Consider the following 22,126-nt stretch of genomic DNA (forward strand, 5'->3'; position numbering starts at 1 on the left):
TTATATTCCCACTGGACTGGGGGGAGGGGAGCTGCTTTATAGTTTTTGGTCTGTGTTATAATTCTGTTTCTAGGATTGTATGTGTCTTGTCCTTTCACGAGACAATGATTCCTTTATATGTATTCATTATTTTACAGAATAAACCGAAAGAGAGCCTGAGCGGAGGAGGTAAGTGACTGCAATAGAAAAAGTAGCACAGAAATGCAGTGGATCTGATGAAATGAACCTCAATAACATTACATGATGGGGAATGTAGTGCTGTCTGGTTCTCGGAGACACCGGTTCAGCACGCAGTATTGACAAATGATAGACAGGTGACAGTATCACACATAATAGGGTTAGATACAAGGGGCTCAGTAGACAGTATGATACATCATAGACATCTCCGCAGAGGGTGTCGTTCAGAAAAGACCTAGAAATGGAACAAACACTAAAGGCTTAGATACACTGCCCGGCATTTGAGTAATTTACGTAAACCAGCTGAGCAAACAGTATCACACAGGTTACGATTAGATTCAGCAGACAGTATCACACATTGTAGGCTTAGATACAGCAGCTCAGTACACAGTATCACACATTATAGGCTTAGGCCTCAGGCACACGACCGTTGTTGTGTTCCGTGCCGCAAAATGGGGTTCCGTTGTTCCGTGATCCGTTTACGTTTTTGTTTCCGTGTGTCTTCCTTTATTTTCGGAGGACCACCAGACAAAAAGGAATGTAAAAAAAAGTCTTAGACAGGTTTGCCATGCAAATGATAGGAAAAAAACGGAAATCAATAGGTCCGCAGAAAATCACAAAAAACGGCGCAACGGACACGGAATAAAACAATGGTCTTGTGCATGAGGCCTTATACAAAGGAGTATCACAGATGATAGACTTAGATACATTGGTTCGAAACAATATCACTAGTGGCAGACTGGGAACCTGGAAAAAAAAAGCCTAAAAGTAGCCCCATGTTGTAGGCGAGTCCAAAGTGACAGAAGGCAGGGCAACACAAGTAGGTGAGGCCAACCCAATAGGCAGGGCTTGCAATACCGTAGGGCAGCATATAATACTGCCCCAGCAGAACACAATTTCACAGTGCAGCACTATATACTGCCACCCCACCTCAGCATTCAGCTGTATCGCCATCCTGAGGACAGCCATACAGTTGAATTTAGGAGTGCACCTGCAGCCAGGTGCATAATACCTGATTCTCCTGGCAATAACCGTGGTCGTGAGGAGGGCTCGAGAGGCCCCCTGGGCATCAGCCAACCGGGACGTTTCCCTGTAAGGTCTATGGCCAGTCCTCCCGAGAATATCCGACATGAGATACACAGCTCAGCTGACAGTATCACACATGATACTCTAAGATACAGTAGCGCATGATGGGTTGTGTAGTACTTTGTGGTGCAGGGAATATTCTGATGTTTGTTTGCTCACAGGTGATGATCCCGTCATGCTCGTGGCTTTATATGATTATGAGGCTGTGCACCCAGATGATCTGACATTTCGGAAGGGCGATACTCTACAGCTACTTGAGGAGTGAGTAACAGAGGAAAATTCAGATTACATAGTGCAAAAGCAGTAAATATAAAGACTTAAGGCTCATGCACACAAACCTATTTTCTTTCCATGTCCGTTCCGTTTTTTTGGTGACCGTATGCGGAACCATTTATTTCAATGGGTCCGCAAAAAGTTAGGGCTCATGCACATGACCGTATGTAATTTGAGCTCTCCGAAAAAAAGGATTCCCAAAAAATACGGATGACGTCCGTGTGCATTGCGTATTTAGCGGAACGGAACAGCTGGGCCCTAATACAATAGTCCTATCCTGGTCCATAATGCGGACAATAACAAAACATGTTCTATTTTTTTCAAGAACGGACATGCACACCGAGTAACTTCTGTTTTTGTGTGGACCCATTGAAATGAATGGTTCCGCATACGGTCCGCAAAAAAATGGAACGGACACGGAAAGAAAATACGTTCTTGTGCATGAGCCCTTAGGGCTCATGCACACGACCGTATGTGTCTTTTGGTCGGCAAAAAACGATCCGCAAAAAATACGGATGACGTCCATGTGCGTTCCGTATTTTGCGGAACGGAACAGCTGGCCCCTAATAGAACAGTCCTATCCTTGTCCGTAATGCGGACAATAATAGGACATGTTCTATTTTTTTGCGGAACGAAAATACGTACATAAGGAGTAACTTCCGTTTTGAAATGAATGGTTCCGCATACGGTCCGCAAAAAAGAAACGGATTGGACACGGAAAGAAAATACGTTCATGTGCATGAGCCCTTACTCCGTGTGCATTCCGTTCCCATATGTCCGCATCTCCGTTCCACAAAAAAATAGAACATATCTTATTATTGTCCACATAACAAGGAGAGGACTGTTCTATTAGGGGCCAGCTGTTCCGTTCTGCAAAATACAGAATGAACACGGACGTCATCCGTATTTTTTGCGGATTCGTGTTTTGCAGACCGCAAAACACATGCGGTCGTGTGCATGAGCTCTTAAGGGGACATTTATCTTCTCCTTGTGCGCAAAAATACTGGCACCAAAGAGTCGCAAAGTTTGGCACACACTGTATTTGCACAAAATGTTGTGACTGTTTGGGGTTTGAGGCGCCGCTCACTACTTTTCAAAGTGGCTAGTGGTGAAGCGCCATTGTACGGAGTTTTTTCAAATGCATTGCAATCAACGGCAGGAAACTAGTGTAGATTGTAGCGGAGAACTACACAACTTCATGGCGTAGCTCTCTATGAACATTTACAGATGTTCCTCAAATATTAAGATGCATCGCTTAATAATTGAGGCACATCTAAGCCAGGCTTAGACGGGTGTGTAAAGCGCCAGTCTTGATAAATGTCCACCTTAGGCTTCCTCAGATAAGTGATCTAAAACTTGTTTGTGTTCTGGCTGACCACGTGCTGTCCAGTCTGACAGACCCATTCCATTCTATTGGGAGAGCAATTCAGACATATAAATAGGGCCATTCACCGTTATGGGTCCTTGTTCAGTCTACAGTATGTGCTGTCTATTCTACACTTGTCTGAATGAGACCTGATAATATAATTATAAGAACCAAATCCCCATCCACTTCAGAAGTAGTGTGATGAGTGTTATGGGCTGGGTTCACACTTTACATACAGTTATGAGAAAAACAACTGTATGGTTTTACAGATCAGGAAAACACATCTGGTCCTTAGAAGGTCTTAAAGGCTATGTATGTACACCTTTGGGGGTAATTTTTTTTTATTATTGTACAAAGTGAAAGTACCAGTCACTCAGTTAAAAAAAAACTGTTAACCCTCTATGACAGAATGGCTTAGTATTTTAAAAAAAAAAGGCCAATTAAACATGATTTTAAGCCAAAAATGAGTAAAATGCAAAAAATTGCCTCCAAAGGTGTACATAGCATTTAAAGGTAGGTACATACCATCTCAGATTACCAACATCACATGAGAAAATATACTGTGTCATTGTTTATGTAACTAAAAACTAGGCAAAAGGCAGGCGTTTGTGAAAAATGAAGTACAGCATTACTGCTTCCATAGCATTTAAGAGATTAAAGGAAACCTGTCATCCACTTTATGCTGACCTCACTGAGGGCAGCATAAAATAGTGACAGAAATGCTGATCTTATGCAGAGCCAGTGCCACCCATAAGCAAAGTAGGCCACCGCGTAGAGCGCACTCTTGCTGGGGGCGCCCGCGGTGGCCTACTTTGCTTATGGGTGGCGCCGGCCCTGCCCGCCGCTCACCCCCTGCAACCTGTGGCATCCCCATCTCTATGGGGTACGGACTGCTGGCTGCGCTGCGGAAGTATCTCCGACTCCTCACACACAGCAGAGAGAGCGGGCTGCGGGCAGATAGGCATGTATAGTGTGACACTAGAAGAAACCGTGACCTCTACTGGACAAAGCCCATACTGCGCCTAGGAGACAACTTCCATGTTTTCCATGTCATGTTTTCCAAGTATGCCTTTAACAGTAAGGCTGGAGGGAAGGGGTTAGGTTGAGAATTTGGCATGGGGGGAAGGATGTCATTTTAGTTTTTGCCTCATGCAGCAGAAAGGCTAGATGCATCCCTGGGTGTGGCGTGGGCAGGGAAGGGGACGGACCGGCAGGCCCATCTCATTCACCATTTTCTACGCCTGTTTGAGGCGATAACTTCGGCGGATCCACCGCCAAGTTTAGGTCTTTATTAAGACCGGTGTCTAAAATGCTGGTCTTAATAAATGTGCACCTTTGTGTTTAGACTTTTACCAGTATTCAATTACATCCTACCAGGCAACATGTAATACTGTAGGTGCAGTAACATGGAAGTTCTGGGTTTCTTGAGAAGACCCCATGCTGCCATGACAACTGCTCAGCCCCTCCTTCTGTCTAAGACCTCAGATGCCACGGTTATTATTGATTGGGGTATTTGAGGGGGTAAACTGCCGAGATCAGAGTTATGTCTGATCCCGGCAGTGAGGGCACCTGCAGGTGATGCCATGAGCACAGCTCCTGAGCTATGCCATCACTGTGCTGCACTATTACAATGCTTTGTACTAACCCTTTTTAAGCTGGCCCAGTCTAAGCACTGCACAGGTCTCCCATGAGTTCTGCTCTCCTGCTCTAACGGCCTAGACTGGCAGGAGCGCCGATCTGCGCCATTTAACTCCTTACATGCTGCAGCCAATAATGCCCGTGACATTTATGCGGTTACACTCATTCTGTCTCCCATCAGCACTCTGCAAATGAGATTGTGGGGTGCCAATGCCAGTACAGGCAGGCTACAGTCTACTGAAGGCCCGACTTTTCCAACCTTTCCTCACATTAAAATACAATGCACTACGGAAATAGCAATCAAAATATCACCTATTATAGTCCGCTTGTGGGACTATTAATTGGTTAAAAAAAAGGGGAAGAAAAAGTTCCAATAAAAAAAACAATGCATATTTGGTATCGCCACATCCGTTACGACCTGCACTACACAGTTATCATGTCATTTATCCCATATGGTGAATGCCATAAAAGAAACCAAAATCTCAAAATTGCTGCTTTTTGCTTATTCGCCACCAAAAATGACAGTGTTATGTACCCCAAAATGATAACAATGAAAACTACAAGTCGTCACACAAAAATTAAGCCCTCACACAGCTCCATAGAAAGAAAAATAAAAAAAAGTTATGGGTCTAGGGATGCAGCGATGCAAAAACATTTTCTTCTTTTAAAAAAGAGTGTTTTTGCACTAAAGTAGTAAAACAGAAACAAAAATGCCACAAAATTTATAACGGAAAAACTCAGTGGCAGTATTGCAGTTTTTTTCTTTCTCCTTTCCAGAAAGAAATAATAAAAGTTAAAAAGTAAGTTATGGGTACCCCAAAATGGCACGAATAAAAACTACAACATATCCCGCAAAAAAACATTCCCCCATACAACTACATTGTCACGGACGTTCCCGTGACAGGTGCCAGGAGATCAGCGAGACTAGCAACACATGGTTTGATCTGACAGGTTCCTTGTGGATCAATTCGTCTGTGTTGTTTCTGGTAATGGCCACATCCCTTTCCATAGGTGTTGCTTATGTGGTCATTTAACCTTCCCTATTTATTGTGGCTTCTCCCACCATGCTATGAGGTTTATAGCTTCAGTCTTGTTGTGGATTGCTGGTGTTTGGATCTCTGCGGAGTTCCTGTGCTTCCATAGCCTTTTGAAGTTAAGTGTCTTCTTCCCCTTTTGTTTATTGTTTGGATTTTCTGGTGTTGCTCTTTTCCCTGTCATTTGTGTTTAGGCCTGAGGGAGACTCCTGTTCGTCCTACCGTTTGGAGGAACAGGTTGTCTCTTGTCCTGACACTAGTACCAGAGTCCTACGGGGTGAGTTAGGACTTTAGGTTCCTGTGTACGAACTCACCTACATCTGGAGTCAGTTCATACTTGCAGTCAGTCAGGACTTTGATTAGGGTTTCTCTAGGAGGTGACCTGCTTCTTTCCCTAGTTTCCAAGCCTTTTCCCCATTCCCCTTTCCCTCCTACGTTCAGTGTGGGTTATAAACCACCAAACCGTCTACAGCCAAGGATCCTATAGCTACACTGGCCGAACAGCTGCAGGGGCTGTCTTTGGAGGTAGCTGACCTCTGCACGACCGTCTCGCAGATCCAGAGACCATAGGCTGCTGGTTCTAGTGGTGGTTACCAGGTCTGTCCTGAACCAAAAGTGGCCCTCCCGGACAGATTCTTTAGGGGAAGTGATAATTTCATTGGTTCATAGAGGCGTGCAAATTGTATTTTAAGTTATGTCCACACTCATCTGGGGATGAGAGTCAGAGAGGGGGTGTGGGTATTTTGTTGCTTAAAGGGGACGCTCAGTCTTGGGCTTTTTCTCTGCCGACCGGATCGCAGTCCCTCCGGTCGGTGGATGAATTTTTCAGATCTCTGGGTCTCATTTATGATGACCCGGGCCGGACCTCCCTGGCCGAGACCAAGTTCGTTGCCTTCGTCAGGCAGAGCGTTCTGCTGAGATCTATTGCTCTGAGTTTAGGAGGTGGGCTACGGATACTGAGTGGAACGATGCGGCTCTCTGTAGTCATTTCTGTCAGGGATTATCTAGGGATTATCTAGGGGCCCTCACTCTCAGGACGTACTATCACATAATGTATCGTCTTCCACTGACAATTTGGGTGAAGATACTCCTGAGTTTAGGTCTGGGGATGAACCCATGCAATTAGGGGGAGCTACTTCTGGATCTGCTTTCCAGTGTATTAGTCGTAGGAAGGGTGTGTTTTTTTTTTTCTTCTGTGGACAAAAGGGATACATTTTATCAATGTATGTCAATGCATTCAGCGTCAAAAAGAAAAGGGGACGTCTAATTCCCATCTGACTCTTGGAGGGGTAAGAGAGGAGTCAGAAAGCGTGCATTTGTCTTTGACTGGTAGTACCCGATTTCTCCTGACTGCTGAGGTGGCACTAGAGTCTACGACTGTGGGGATTGAGGTGTTTATCGACAGTGGGGCAGGGGTGAACCTGATTTATGCTCAGCTTGTCCGTATGCACGGGTTGTCACTGAGTGCATTAGAGAAAAACATTTCCATTTTTGACATTGATTCTGCACCTCTAACTCAGAAGTGTTTATCTCAGATGGTGCATGACATCAGATTAAGAGTGGGTGACTTTCATCAGGAGTTCATCTCATGTTTTGTGATGGAAGGTCTCCCTGCTCCGTTGGTTCTGGGTTTACCGTGGTTAAGCAAGCATAATCCAACCATCGATTGGCAAGCTAGACAGATTCTGGATTGGGGTGATTATTGCGTTCATAATTGTCTGAATACGTCTTTTTCTGCTTTAAACACTAAAACATTTCCCTCGTTTATATATCTGATTTTGCCGATGTACACTGCTCAAAAAAATAAAGGGAACACAAAAATAACACATCCTAGATCTGAATTAATTATATATTCTTCCGAAATACTTTGTTCTTTACATAGTTGAATGTGCTGACAACAAAATCACACAAAAATTAAAAAATGGAAATCAAATTTTTTAACCCATGGAGGTCTGGATTTGGAGTCACACTCAAAATTAAAGTGGAAAAACACACTACAGGCTGATCCAACTTTGATGTAATGTCCTTAAAACAAACAAAACGGGCGGGCCAGTCCATAGCATCAATGCCTTCGTCTTGCAGGAACTGCTGACACACTCCAGCCACATGAGGTCTAGCATTGTCTTGCATTAGGAGGAACCCAGGGCCAACCGCACCAGCATATGGTCTCACAAGGGGTCTGAGGATCTCATTTCGGTACCTAATGGCAGTCAGGCTACCTCTGGCGAGCACATGGAAGGCTGTGCGGCCCTCCAAAGAAATGCCACCCCGCACCATTACTGACCCAATGCCAAACTGGTCATGCTGGAGGATGTTGCAGGCAGCAGAACGTTCTCCACGGCGTCTCCAGACTCTGTCACGTCTGTTACATGTGCTCAGTGTGAACCTGCTTTCATCTGTGAAGAGCACAGGGCGCCAGTGGCGAATTTGCCAATCTTGGTGTTCTCTGGCAAATGCCAAACGTCCTGCACGGTGTTGGGCTGTAAGCACAACCCCCACCTGTGGATGTCGGGCCCTCATATCACCCTCATGGAGTCTGTTTCTGACCGTTTGAGCAGACACATGCACATTTGTGGCCTGCTGGAGGTCATTTTGCAGGGCTCTGGCAGTGCTCCTCCTGTTCCTCCTTGCACAAAGGTGGAGGTAGCGGTCCTGCTGTTGGGTTTTTGCCCTCCTACGGCCTCCGCCACGTCTCCTGATGTACTGGCCTGTCTCCTGGTAGCGCCTCCATGCTCTGGACACTACGCTGAAAGACAGAGCAAACCTTCTTGCCACAGATCGCATTGATGTGCCATCCTGGATAAGCTGCACTACCTGAGCCACTTGTGTGGGTTGTAGACTCCGACTCATGCTACCACTAGAGTGAAAGCACCGCCAGCATTCAAAAGTGACCAAAACATCAGCCAGGAAGCATAGGAACTGAGAAGTGGTCTGTGGTTACCACCTGCAGAACCACTCCTTTATTGGGGGTGTCTTGCTAATTGCCTATAATTTCCACCTGTTGTCTATCCTATTTGCACAACAGCATGTGAAATTGATTGTCACTCAGTGTTGCTTCCTAAGTGGACAGATTGATTTCACAGAAGTGTGATTGACTTGGAGTTACATTGTGTTGTTTAAGTGTTCCCTTTATTTTTTTGAGCAGTGTATTTTCTGAAAGTGGATGCCAGGATTTACCTCCGCATCGGGAATACGATTGTCCTATCAACCTTATTCCCAGAGCTAAGTTGCCCAAATCTAGGTTGTATAACCTTTCTGGACCCGAAAGAACGGCCATGAGACAGTATATTACTGAGAGTTTGGCTAAAGGAAACATAAGACCTTCCAAATCTCCCGTGGCAGCAGGGTTTTTATTTGTTAAAAAAAAGGACGAAACCCTTAGGCCATGTCTGGATTTCCGTGAGCTCAGTCGGATTACTGTCCGTGATCCTTACAAACTTAGCATTAGTTAATAGAACAGTGTGCGTACTTGAGGAATAACACTAATTCTGGCCACTATATGATCGCTGTAGAGGTGCTGGCCTCTACATAACTTCGGTCGGATCCACTGCCGCTTCAAAATGTAAGACAGATTTCTTGCTGGCGTAGAAAATGATGAATGACACTTTTTTATATCTGGTGCGAGCGAGGAAAAGTCGCAGATTGCAAAGGACCTTTGCGTTGCAATCTGCGCTAGAAATATGCCTAATATAGGCATATTTGTGTTTAATAGATGACCACCATAGTTTGCAGTCTTCCCAAAGATGGTAGGTGGAGGCTAGCTGCCATCTACTGCACACAGAAGGTAGTGGATAATCTGCTTCCTAACCTTCTCTTCTCTTACTAGTTGTGAATAAAGCACTTGTGCTGAGAAACAAACTTCTTATTTAGCTGCAGCAGTCTGTCTGCAGAGTGTCTCTCCCCGAGTCCTGTCTCACTCAGCTCCTGCTCACTCCTTCCCACTCCCCTCTCCATAGATTTCGATTGACATGTGTAATTTGATCCTTTTGTGAGCTGCTTAATGTTTCAAAAAGAAAAGCATTTTCTGATATTACAGTTTCTTGTGGTCACTTGTATTATGGATTTCTGAAGTTAGTGACCATTTAAATCTTTTATTTTTTCGGTTTTTAAATGTTAAATGGAAAGGATTTTTTTAACCCCTTCCCAACGAGGTGATTTTTAGTTTTTCCACTCCGTCTTCCCAGAGAATTTTTAATTTATCTGCTTGCAGAACTGTATCATGGCTTGTTTTTTGTGGGATAAGTTGCATTTTTTTAATGGCCCCATTTAATATAGCATATGATGTAGGGGGAAGCTGGAAAAAAAATCCAAATGGGGTAGAATTGGAAAAAAAATCTGCCATAGGTTTTACTTCTACGATGTTCCCTAAAATGATCTGTTACCTTCTTTCTCTGTGTCGGTACGATTACAGCTATACCACATTTACATAGTTTTTCTTGTGTGTTACTACTCAAAAAAAAGAAAAACTTTTTTAAAAATATATTTGCCTCGTCGTATTCTGACCCCCATAACTTTTTTTCACTGCCATTTTGGAGTGTGTATGACTTTTTAATCACTTTTTATGAAAAATTTTTTGGAAGGTGACGCAACAAAAAAAATTACAAATGTGCCATTTTGTTATTTCCCCCCCCCCCCCATTACAGCATTCACTGTACAAGATAAATACATTTATATTTTAATAGTTTAGGCATTTTGGGATGTGGCAAAGGATTTATTTTATTTTATTGTTTATTCATTTTTATTAGTGGGAAAGGGGGTGATTTTTACTTTTTTTCCACTTAGATTAAGTCACCTAAGGTACTTGAACATGTAATTGTCTGATCGCTTCTCCCATAGACTACAGTGAATTACCATTGCAGTCTATGGGAGATTCATTATGTTCCTATGGAGCCCTGCCTGTCTGTGATTGGCAGGTGTCTGCTACAATGGATCACTTGTACAATACATTGCAATGCTCCTGTACTGAAGTGTATTTTGCTTTTGTTGTCACCCTATTACACTCTAATCGGGGGCCTTCACTGTATAAAAGGGAGGGGGTCGGGGGACAGTAGGCATCTGCTCCCTCTGTGTAATCACTCAGATATTGTAGTTTTGGCCGCTGCAGGCACGTGTCAGCTGTATAACACTGCCGGTACTCGCAGTATATGAAGCAGTCTTAGATCCTGAGCACACTCCATACACTCCCTGCATGCTTTTGAGGTACATGTACACATGATAAGGGTTTAAAGTGAAGCTGAACAGTGCCCCCTGGTGCTTGTAATATAAGAAACTGGAGAACAAGGGTATATATGTTTGCTTTCCCTTGTCAAACATAAAGGAATTGTAATATTCCAGCTTGGTCATAACCTTCATTTCGCTGTAGGTCCGAGGAATGGTGGAGAGCCCACTTGATTCGTACAGGGGAGGAAGGTTTTATCCCCAGCAATTATGTAGGACGGGTCAACTCCCTGGAATCTGAAGAGTAAGTATCTTGCCTTATAACACGTCTGTATTTACCCTCTTTACGCTTCTCATTTCACTGAACAGGTATACCTTATCAGTCTTAGGCCTCATTCATTCCGTGCCTGTGATGACATCTGTGACAAGGTAGTCTGGTTCATCAGTGAAGATGTCCATCAAGAATTTGTGTTTGGTCCACGCGTCTATCCTTTGGTCTCCATGTGTCATCTATATTTCACAGGCACTGCTCAGTTGAAAATCAATTTCAACAGCATGATCCATGATGGCATCTCTGTTGTGTTTGTGGTTTTCATAGACCTATAGACTATAATGTGTGTGAGGGATCTGTAATCATGGACCAAAATAGGGCATGCTTTCATAGTGTCGGGTCCGTGGAAAACCACTGATGTGTGAATACACACATTAAAGTCAATCGTTATGTGTGTTGTCCCGTGTCCATGATTCACTATCATGTGAAAGAGGCCTTATTCACCACCAATTAAATGCTGACCAAACCTACTCTTGGTCAATGATTAGTCAAGAAGATACTGGCTCAGATTTACTAATATGTCTGCACCTAAAATCTGTCTAAAAAATGGCTCAATATGGGGCAATTAGGTGCAACTAGGGTATCTACCCTTTTCTCTGTCTTGCTCGGAATGTGCCAAAATTGTGTCACAGTTCTGGTGTAAAATTCTGTCTCAAAGTAAGCCAACCAATAGTTGGTATAGAGTAAGACAACAATGTCTAATCCTGCACCAAATTTTTTCTCCAGCCTGAACCCCTGTGATAAATCTGTTGCAGGTCCAGACAATCTGTCCAGGTTTACAACATTTATAGAATTAGTAAATAAGAACCACTGTCAGTATCGGTAAAAAGTGCCTTAACAAAGTCGCACACAACCAGGGTGCTTGGCAGGAGCCCACCTATATCCTATAATGGTAATCATCGGGATAAACATGTAATTGGTACATAGCATATATACGGTAGATGCGCTACCGTTGACCGTAACTTAACTCTGGAGCTCTGTTTTTCTCCAAATCCCCTGCATAGCCATAGAATTACATAACAAAATTGAGCTTACATATATTGAAAACTGAATTCAATGAGAGCTGAATAGATTTATTCACCAATCCCTTTCAAGAGATGGCTGTCGGCCTTTCATCACGTAACTATGTTTTTACTGGGATTTGGCCCTGGCTCTGGCCCCCATAAAGGTATGTTATTAAATTCATCAGAGCAGAATTTTATCTGTGACCCTTGAAGGCATATTTTATTGGGATTTTTAAAACAATCAGATAGGTCTCTGTGGCCTTTGGAAAGGCAGATTGTTAGAAGGCTACGGCAGTAGGATAATATGAAAATAAAGTTTTGGTGGCCTTGACAGTACAGAACTCTAATAAACCGCCCTGAATTTTAGCAAGTCTTCAAACTTACATTTGGAAAATGGTGAATTCCACTAATCGTCTTATTTCTGCAGATGGTATTTCAAGGGCGTTGGCAGGAAAGAAGCTGAGCGGCAGCTGCTGTCCCCCGAGAACCAGGCCGGAGCGTTCATGATACGGGACAGTGAGACCATGAAAGGTGAGTGTGTGTGCAGACCTCATATACAAGGGGAGTTCTTTATGTAAACCCACAAAACTAAGGTTAGAGCTACTCAAAAAAGTTGTCCTGTGGCAACAAAATCACAACGTCGCGTTGTGACAGCACATGTAATACTGGGGTTGTGTTGTGAACTGCAACCTCCAAAATAAAGCCTGTTTAGTCTAATAACCACACTTGTCCCAGATATTAAAACCTAACTTTTACTATCTTAGTTTAAAAAACTTACTACATATAAGTGATTGTGAGCTAAAGAGATAGGGTTAAAACTATCTAATGCAACAGTGAACTGCAACCTCCCGCAGCAGCAAGACAACTATTGTGGAAAAGTTAAATCCAATAATGTTGGATTTTTGGTCACAGGTCACACAGGACTTCATCATAGACTGCAATGCTGTCGCACAACCAAAGTTTCCATGTAACCCTAAAGTCCACACTACTTGTTTTCATTATTATGAGCATCATGATGTCTAATACTCCAGTCACAGCTAAAGCTGCATTTACTGTCCCTTCAACTCTCAGGCTGCAGGCTTCAACATCTCATTGCTGCCATCTGCTGGCCTAGTGTGTTTATACAACTTGCTCTGCTCTGGTGCATTTTGTGAGATACTAAAGAGGGTGCATTTCTATTTCCCTTGCTAATAGTAAGACAAATCGTGCATATGGAAACTAACTGTAATCCCCAGAATGTAATAGTTATCTTGATTGCTCACAGCGTATTGGGTTTCATGATATCAGAAGCTTAAATACAAAATTCTATTTAATGCGGAGCATGTGAGTTCCAGAAATAAGCAATTTCATGGATTTGCATCTTTATCAAAACACTAGAGGGCATTGCAGTCTTATTTAGAATTGCCTTGGAGTTATTTTCCAGATGTCTAAGCATCTCTACTGATATGTTTTTCTAGGCTGTTACTCACTTTCGGTTAGAGACCACAACGCTCAGTCTGGGAACATGGTGAAACATTACAAGATCCGTACTCTGGATAATGGAGGATTCTATGTCTCTCCCCGGAAAACTTTCAACTCTCTGCAGGACCTGGTCAGCTACTATAAAAGTGAGCCAAGCAAGGTTTAGTTAAAGAGTGCCCAAGTCAGTTCTTTCCAATATTGAATGGAAACAATAATTGATTACATTTAAAGGCTGAAACCCTGTCCTAGTCATGCACTACTCACAGAGCTGCAGGGCTTGTTACAAGAAAAATTGGTCCACTGTAACAAGGCTTGTACCTGTGTGAGCAGTGTCTGACAATCCCTGTACCTGTGTGAGCAGTGTGTGACAATCCCTGTACCTGTGTGAGCACTGTCTGACAAGGCCTGTACCTGTGTGAGCACTGTCTGACAATCCCTGTACCTGTGTGAGCACTGTCTGACAATCCCTGTACCTGTGTGAGCACTGCCTGACAAGGCCTGTACCTGTGTGAGCACTGTCTGACAATCCCTGTACCTGTGTGAGCAGTGTCTGACAATCCCTGTACCTGTGTGACCACTGCCTGACAAGCCCTGTACCTGTGTGAGCACTGTCTGACAATCCCTGTACCTGTGTGAGCACTGTCTGACAATCCCTGTACCTGTGTGAGCAGTGTCTGACAATCCCTGTACCTGTGTGAGCAGTGTCTGACAATCCCTGTACCTGTGTGACCACTGCCTGACAATCCCTGTACCTGTGTGAGCACTGTCTGACAATCCCTGTACCTGTGTGAGCACTGCCTGACAATCCCTGTACCTGTGTGACCACTGCCTGACAATCCCTGTACCTGTGTGAGCAGTGTCTGACAATCCCTGTACCTGTGTGAGCAGTGTCTGACAATCCCTGTACCTGTGTGACCACTGCCTGACAATCCCTGTACCTGTGTGAGCAGTGTCTGACAATCCCTGTACCTGTGTGAGCAGTGTCTGACAATCCCTGTACCTGTGTGAGCAGTGTCTGACAATCCCTGTACCTGTGTGAGCACTGCCTGACAATCCCTGTACCTGTGTGAGCAGTGTCTGACAATCCCTGTACCTGTGTGACCACTGCCTGACAATCCCTGTACCTGTGTGAGCAGTGTCTGACAATCCCTGTACCTGTGTGAGCACTGTCTGACAATCCCTGTACCTGTGTGACCACTGCCTGACAATCCCTGTACCTGTGTGAGCAGTGTCTGACAATCCCTGTACCTGTGTGACCACTGCCTGACAATCCCTGTACCTGTGTGAGCAGTGTCTGACAATCCCTGTACCTGTGTGACCACTGCCTGACAATCCCTGTACCTGTGTGAGCAGTGTCTGACAATCCCTGTACCTGTGTGAGCACTGTCTGACAATCCCTGTACCTGTGTGACCACTGCCTGACAATCCCTGTACCTGTGTGACCACTGCCTGACAATCCCTGTACCTGTGTGACCACTGCCTGACAATCCCTGTACCTGTGTGAGCACTGTCTGACAATCCCTGTACCTGTGTGAGCACTGTCTGACAATCCCTGTACCTGTGTGACCACTGCCTGACAATCCCTGTACCTGTGTGAGCAGTGTCTGACAATCCCTGTACCTGTGTGAGCACTGTCTGACAATCCCTGTACCTGTGTGAGCACTGTCTGACAATCCCTGTACCTGTGTGAGCACTGTCTGACAATCCCTGTACCTGTGTGAGCAGTGTCTGACAATCCCTGTACCTGTGTGACCACTGCCTGACAATCCCTGTACCTGTGTGAGCAGTGTCTGACAATCCCTGTACCTGTGTGAGCAGTGTCTGACAATCCCTGTACCTGTGTGAGCACTGTCTGACAATCCCTGTACCTGTGTGAGCACTGTCTGACAATCCCTGTACCTGTGTGAGCAGTGTCTGACAATCCCTGTACCTGTGTGAGCACTGTCTGACAATCCCTGTACCTGTGTGAGCAGTGTCTGACAATCCCTGTACCTGTGTGACCACTGCCTGACAATCCCTGTACCTGTGTGAGCAGTGTCTGACAATCCCTGTACCTGTGTGACCACTGCCTGACAATCCCTGTACCTGTGTGAGCAGTGTCTGACAATCCCTGTACCTGTGTGACCACTGCCTGACAATCCCTGTACCTGTGTGAGCAGTGTCTGACAATCCCTGTACCTGTGTGAGCACTGTCTGACAATCCCTGTACCTGTGTGAGCAGTGTCTGACAATCCCTGTACCTGTGTGAGCAGTGTCTGACAATCCCTGAACCTGTGTGAGCAGTGTCTGACAATCCCTGTACCTGTGTGAGCACTGTCTGACAATCCCTGTACCTGTGTGAGCAGTGTCTGACAATCCCTGTACCTGTGTGAGCACTGTCTGACAATCCCTGTACCTGTGTGAGCACTGTCTGACAATCCCTGTACCTGTGTGAGCAGTGTCTGACAATCCCTGTACCTGTGTGAGCACTGTCTGACAATCCCTGTACCTGTGTGAGCAGTGTCTGACAATCCCTGTACCTGTGTGAGCACTGTCTGACAATCCCTGTACCTGTGTGAGCACTGTCTGACAATCCCTGTACCTGTGTGAGCAGTGTCTGACAATCCCTGTACCTGTGTGAGCACTGTCTGACAATCCCTGTACCTGTGTGAGCACTGTCTGACAATCCCTGTACCTGTGTGAGCAGTGTCTGACAATCCCTGTACCTGTGTGAGCAGTGTCTGACAATCCCTGTACCTGTGTGAGCACTGTCTGACAATCCCTGTACCTGTGTGAGCAGTGTCTGACAATCCCTGTACCTGTGTGAGCACTGTCTGACAATCCCTGTACCTGTGTGAGCACTGTCTGACAATCCCTGTACCTGTGTGAGCAGTGTCTGACAATCCCTGTACCTGTGTGAGCAGTGTCTGACAATCCCTGTACCTGTGTGAGCAGTGTCTGACAATCCCTGTACCTGTGTGAGCAGTGTCTGACAATCCCTGTACCTGTGTGAGCAGTGTCTGACAATCCCTGTACCTGTGTGAGCAGTGTCTGACAATCCCTGTACCTGTGTGAGCACTGTCTGACAATCCCTGTACCTGTGTGAGCACTGTCTGACAATCCCTGTACCTGTGTGAGCACTGTCTGACAATCCCTGTACCTGTGTGAGCAGTGTCTGACAATCCCTGTACCTGTGTGAGCACTGTCTGACAATCCCTGTACCTGTGTGAGCAGTGTCTGACAATCCCTGTACCTGTGTGAGCAGTGTCTGACAATCCCTGTACCTGTGTGAGCAGTGTCTGACAATCCCTGTACCTGTGTGAGCACTGTCTGACAATCCCTGTACCTGTGTGAGCACTGCCTGACAATCCCTGTACCTGTGTGAGCAGTGTCTGACAATCCCTGTACCTGTGTGAGCACTGTCTGACAATCCCTGTACCTGTGTGAGCAGTGTCTGACAATCCCTGTACCTGTGTGAGCACTGTCTGACAATCCCTGTACCTGTGTGAGCACTGTCTGACAATCCCTGTACCTGTGTGAGCACTGTCTGACAATCCCTGTACCTGTGTGAGCAGTGTCTGACAATCCCTGTACCTGTGTGAACAGCGCCTGACAAGGCCTGTACCTGTGTGAGCAGCGCTTGACAAGGCCCGTACCTGTGTAAGCAGTTCCTGACAAGGCCTGTACCTGTGTGAGCGGGGCCCGACACACCCTAAACCTGTGTGAGCAGGGCCCGACAAGCCCTAAACCTGTGTGAGCAGCACCTGACAAGGCCTGTACTTGTGTAGCAGCGCCTGACAAGCCCTGTACCTGTGTAAGCAGGGCCCGACAGACCCTAAACCTGTGTAAGCAGGGCCCGACAGACCCTAAACCTGTGTGAGCAGGGCCCGACAGACCCTAAACCTGTGTGAGCAGGGCCCGACAGACCCTAAACCTGTGTGAGCAGGGCCCGACAAGCCCTAAACCTGTGTGAGCAGCACCTGTCAAGGCCTGTACTTGTGTAGCAGCGCCTGATCAGGACAGGTTTTTAGACTCCAAATGTAAACAAACGTGCTGCCATTAACTAACAGCAAGCAGCAGTTTATAAAAGGGAACCTGTCAGCTACACTATGCTGCACAATGTAGTGACAGACCTACTGATTTTAGCGGTCTGTCACTACTGTGATGGCAAACAGTACTTTTAGAGTACTAACCCGCTGAAGCCTGCAGAGCACGCTAGCACTGCGAGGGAGCTGAGTCCAATGCTGCTCACTGTCCCTGTCCTCTCCCATCTACGGATAATGATTGACAGATTTCTTTACTATGGACAATGGAAAAGAAAACTGTCACTAATCGTCCAGAGATGAGGGGGGGCAGCATCGGACTCATCTCCCTTGCAGCGCTGGTGCGGTCTTTGGCAGGTCAGTACTGACTGCCATCACAGCCGTGACGGACCTCTGAAATCTTTGCGTCTGTCGCTGTACTGTGCTGCCCTCACTGAGCAGTTGACAGGTTCCCTTTAAAATGGTGGGGAATTGAAACACAAAATCTATTGCAAAGTAATAATTAATTCAATGAGTTGTACATATTAGAGATTTGTATTATTTTAGATATATAAACTTATTAGCTAGGTGACAGAAGGTTCCGACTTTGTGTCTGATTATTTCTGCTCTAAGGTAATATGGACGGGTTGTGCCAGTATCTCACCACTGCTTGTAAGACGGCTCGTCCACAGAAACCGTGGGAGAAGGATGCCTGGGAAGTCTCTAGGGAATCACTGAAATTGGAGAAGAAGCTTGGAGCTGGACAGTTTGGAGATGTTTGGCTGGGTAAGTGCTCTGCAGACAGTACCACACATGATAGGCTTAGATACACCGGTGTAGCAGACAGTATCATACATGGATTAGATGCAGCGGTTGATCAGACAGTATCACACATGATGGGCTTAGATACACAGCTCTGAGGACAGTGGCTCAGTACACCATTATGAGGCACGATAGGCTTAGATGCACTAGCTCAGAAGATGGATAGACTTAGATACACCAGCCTTAAGGGACAGTATCACACATGATAGGCTTAGATATAGACATTCAGTAGGCAGCATCACACATAATAGGCATAACAAGATTAGATACAGCAGGCAGTATCACACATGCTAGGATTAAAATATGGTAGCTCAGCTAATAGCATCACAGGTGAAAAGCTTAGATACATGGCTCAGCAGACTGTATCACACATAGCAGGCTTAGCAGATATTATTTATCTACTTATATGGCGGTGATATATTCCGCAATGCTTTGCAGACATTATCATTACTAGCTGTCCCCAGTGGCTCTCACAATCTAGATTGCTGCCATTATGAGACAATATGACACATTTTGGGTTCAGATACACCAGCTCTGAAGACCATATCATACATGATAAGAATAAATACAGTGGCTCAACAGACAGTAATAGGCACAAAAGGCTTAGATACAGCAGCTCGGCAGACAGTATTCCGCATGATATGCTTACATACACAACTCAGCAGATCGTATCACACATGAAGGCTTACCCCAGATAGCAGGTCCTGGAGATTGCTTCTATAATGTTGTCAGCTATACACTCATCTTTGTGCCATGTTTCACCCGCAGCAACATACAATGGGCATACCCAAGTTGCCGTGAAAACCATGAAGCCGGGCACTATGTCCCCTGAGGCTTTTCTTGAAGAAGCCAACTTGATGAAGACTTTGCAGCATGACCGCCTTGTTCGCCTTCATGCTGTAGTGACTCAAGAAGAGCCCATATATATAATTACTGAGTACATGGAGAAAGGCAGCCTTCTAGACTTCCTCAAGAGTCAGGAAGGGAATTACCTGTCGATGCCGCAGCTTATCGACTTTTCTGCTCAGGTGAGGCTCATAGCCCCAGTCCGTCTGGTCTTCTCTCAGACCGTGTCTCACTGTAGGTTATATTCTCATTTTTGCACACAGATTGCAGAGGGAATGTGGTTCATTGAACAGAAGAATTACATCCACCGGGATCTGAGAGCCGCCAACTGCCTAGTGTCTACAGCTATGGCGTGTAAAATCGCAGACTTTGGTTTAGCGCGGGTGATCGAGGACAGCGAGTATACAGCACGAGAGGGTAAATATCGGCACAGTAATGGGGCATGCAGAGCTATCATCGATGGCAGTACCTGCTAAGCTGGCCATTGTGCTAGAATTCAGAGGAGGGGTACATGATCTGCCATGGGATTATAGTTTCAGATAATGTACAGCAAATTCAAATGGGGGTACTGTGAGTCCCCATTAATAGCTAACAGTATAGCAGATCACTCTGCACTACTAACATTAGTTTTTTTCTTTGTGGAGCACCTGGTGGTCACACCATGGTCCTAGCTGCAGTGCATATCCAACACAGTTGCATGACTTTGAAGACACAACTTGGCATACAGTGGTTGGCAGTGTAAAAAGGGCACCGTGGCTGGTATTTTAAGGGGGATAATTGTTTTGGGGACAGTAGATGGTAATGTAATAAGAGCATAGTGGTACTGTTTGAGGGTACCATCACTGGCATTGTAAGGTGGACACTGTTTTGGTGAGGGTGAGCACTGGAAAGGGGCAATGTGGCTGGCATCATCAGGCAGCACCTAAGCAAATAAAACTATAATTTTTACCTATTCCCCCTCCTCCCCCCAGGAGCCAAGTTTCCCATTAAATGGACAGCTCCCGAGGCAGCAAACTATGGCTCATTCACCATCAAATCTGACGTCTGGTCATTTGGCATTCTAATGACCGAAATTGTCACATACGGAAGGACCCCGTATCCAGGTGAGAGCATCAGGTTTTGCAGGCATGCTTAGTGGAAGTGGGCATTTTGTGGACTGTAAAATTCATAAGTATGTGCTACATACTGTAGGGCTCACAGGAGATGTGCTAATGTGCATGACTTGTTTTTCTTCCAGGAATGTCCAATCTGGAGGTAATTACTGCTCTGGAGCGGGGGTATCGCATGCCGTGCCCAACCAACTGCCCTCAGGCTCTCTATAACATCATGCTACAATGCTGGCAACAAAGTCCAGAGCAGCGACCAACTTTTGAATACCTGCAAGGTGTCCTGGAGGATTTCTTCACTGCCACGGAAAGCCAGTACCAGCAGCAGCCATAAGGATTGTCAGGACATGCGCTAATGCCACTGCCGATCTAGATCTGACACACAACCGCATCATTGCAAGTCATCAGTTGAGCAATGTACTGTTGTTGCCCACCTATTTCAGGTTACCGCCTCCTAACACTTCTACATTGCCCTGTGTACTTCATTACCAATAAGATGGCAGATCAATCATGTCTGCAACTTGTTATTTTAATAGTTATAGAAAGTAGCAAATTTAATATTTTCCTATTTCTTTAACATTTATGGCACAAGCTGTGATTTTTTTATTTTATTTTATTGCGTAGGTGTAGCATCCAGCTCAGCCTGTAGTTGGTGCTGTAACAAGCGCAGAACTAACCAGCACTGTATATACTGTCCTGCTGTGATTATATTGTGTATACTGCAGACTAAGCCAGCACCGTATACACTGCAGATTGAACCAGCGCTGTGTAGACTGGAGAGTGAACCAGTACCAAGTATATGAAAGACTGAGTAAGCACTGTGTAAACTGGAAACTCTGAGCCAGCGCTGTGTACGCTGGATATTGAACAGCTCCGTACACTAAAGACTCTGTATCAGCAGAGTGTACACAGAGGATTCTGAGTGAGCACTGAGGACATTGAAGACTCTGAACCAGCAGAGTGTACATATGGGACTGAGTGAGAACTGTGTACAATGGAGACTGAGCTAGTACACAATGGAGACTCTGAACTATCCGGGTGTACACAGGAGACTGTGAGCGAACAGTGAAGACGCTGTGCAAGTATTGAGAACCCAGAACACTTTGATACACCACTGAATACATGGGATATTTTCACCAGTACTGATTACACTGGAGACCTGCACAGTGTATACAGGAGACTGTCACTCAGCACTGAGTATACTAGTGTTATTGCTCCAGCTTTGTGCAAACGCCACTTTCTATCCCAGCTCTGTGTATATTGGAGAGTTTTGGCCAGCACTATGTTCATTGCAGCACTTCATCACTTTCACATTGTATTCATCTAATTGAGTCTTTTTTAATCAGTTTATTATATCTTCCCTACTGTAGGGAATAAAATATATAAATGTACAACCGTTTAACCATGTGTATTCTTTCATCATCTCCTATGCAGTAAATGCCAGTCTGTGTGTATCCCCAACTATACCAAAGCCAAAATCCATCACCCCATTAATACACTGCACTCAAACGGCCATATAATAATATTAAACAGTGGCCACATAATACCTCTAAACTACACAATACCTCTACATAGTGACTACCTAATACTTTTATACAGTGGCCACATAATACATCTGTACAGTTACTACATAATACCTCTATACAGTGACTACATAATGTTATGGACTATTGATACAAAAGATATACTTGCTTGTTGATAACTATACTGTAGTTAAAATGGCGGCCAGGCACCCAGCCAACGCCTATAACAAGAATCTTGCTTTCTGCTTTATTATGTGCCTCAGGATGGTTTCTGTTCATTTATACAGAGTTTATAGCCAAT

General features: G+C 45.1%; 1 protein-coding gene across 2 annotated transcripts in view; it reads left to right on the forward strand.

Moving 5' to 3' along the window:
* Positions 1-21,693, forward strand: part of HCK (HCK proto-oncogene, Src family tyrosine kinase) — a 43,001-nt gene extending 21,308 nt beyond the window's left edge. For both annotated transcript variants that reach the window (XM_040435109.1, XM_040435108.1), the window contains 10 exons: positions 138-168; positions 1,425-1,524; positions 10,937-11,035; positions 12,494-12,597; positions 13,524-13,673; positions 18,162-18,314; positions 19,119-19,378; positions 19,460-19,613; positions 20,168-20,299; positions 20,434-21,693. In XM_040435109.1, the coding sequence (XP_040291043.1) occupies positions 138-168; positions 1,425-1,524; positions 10,937-11,035; positions 12,494-12,597; positions 13,524-13,673; positions 18,162-18,314; positions 19,119-19,378; positions 19,460-19,613; positions 20,168-20,299; positions 20,434-20,636 (1,386 nt within the window). In that variant the 3' untranslated portion in view covers positions 20,637-21,693. The remainder of the gene's footprint in view (positions 1-137; positions 169-1,424; positions 1,525-10,936; positions 11,036-12,493; positions 12,598-13,523; positions 13,674-18,161; positions 18,315-19,118; positions 19,379-19,459; positions 19,614-20,167; positions 20,300-20,433) is intronic.
* The last annotated feature ends 433 nt before the right edge of the window (positions 21,694-22,126 follow it).

The sequence above is a fragment of the Bufo bufo genome, chromosome 6 (genome assembly GCF_905171765.1).
Source record: "Bufo bufo chromosome 6, aBufBuf1.1, whole genome shotgun sequence".
In the NCBI taxonomy this organism is placed as follows: domain Eukaryota; kingdom Metazoa; phylum Chordata; class Amphibia; order Anura; family Bufonidae; genus Bufo; species Bufo bufo.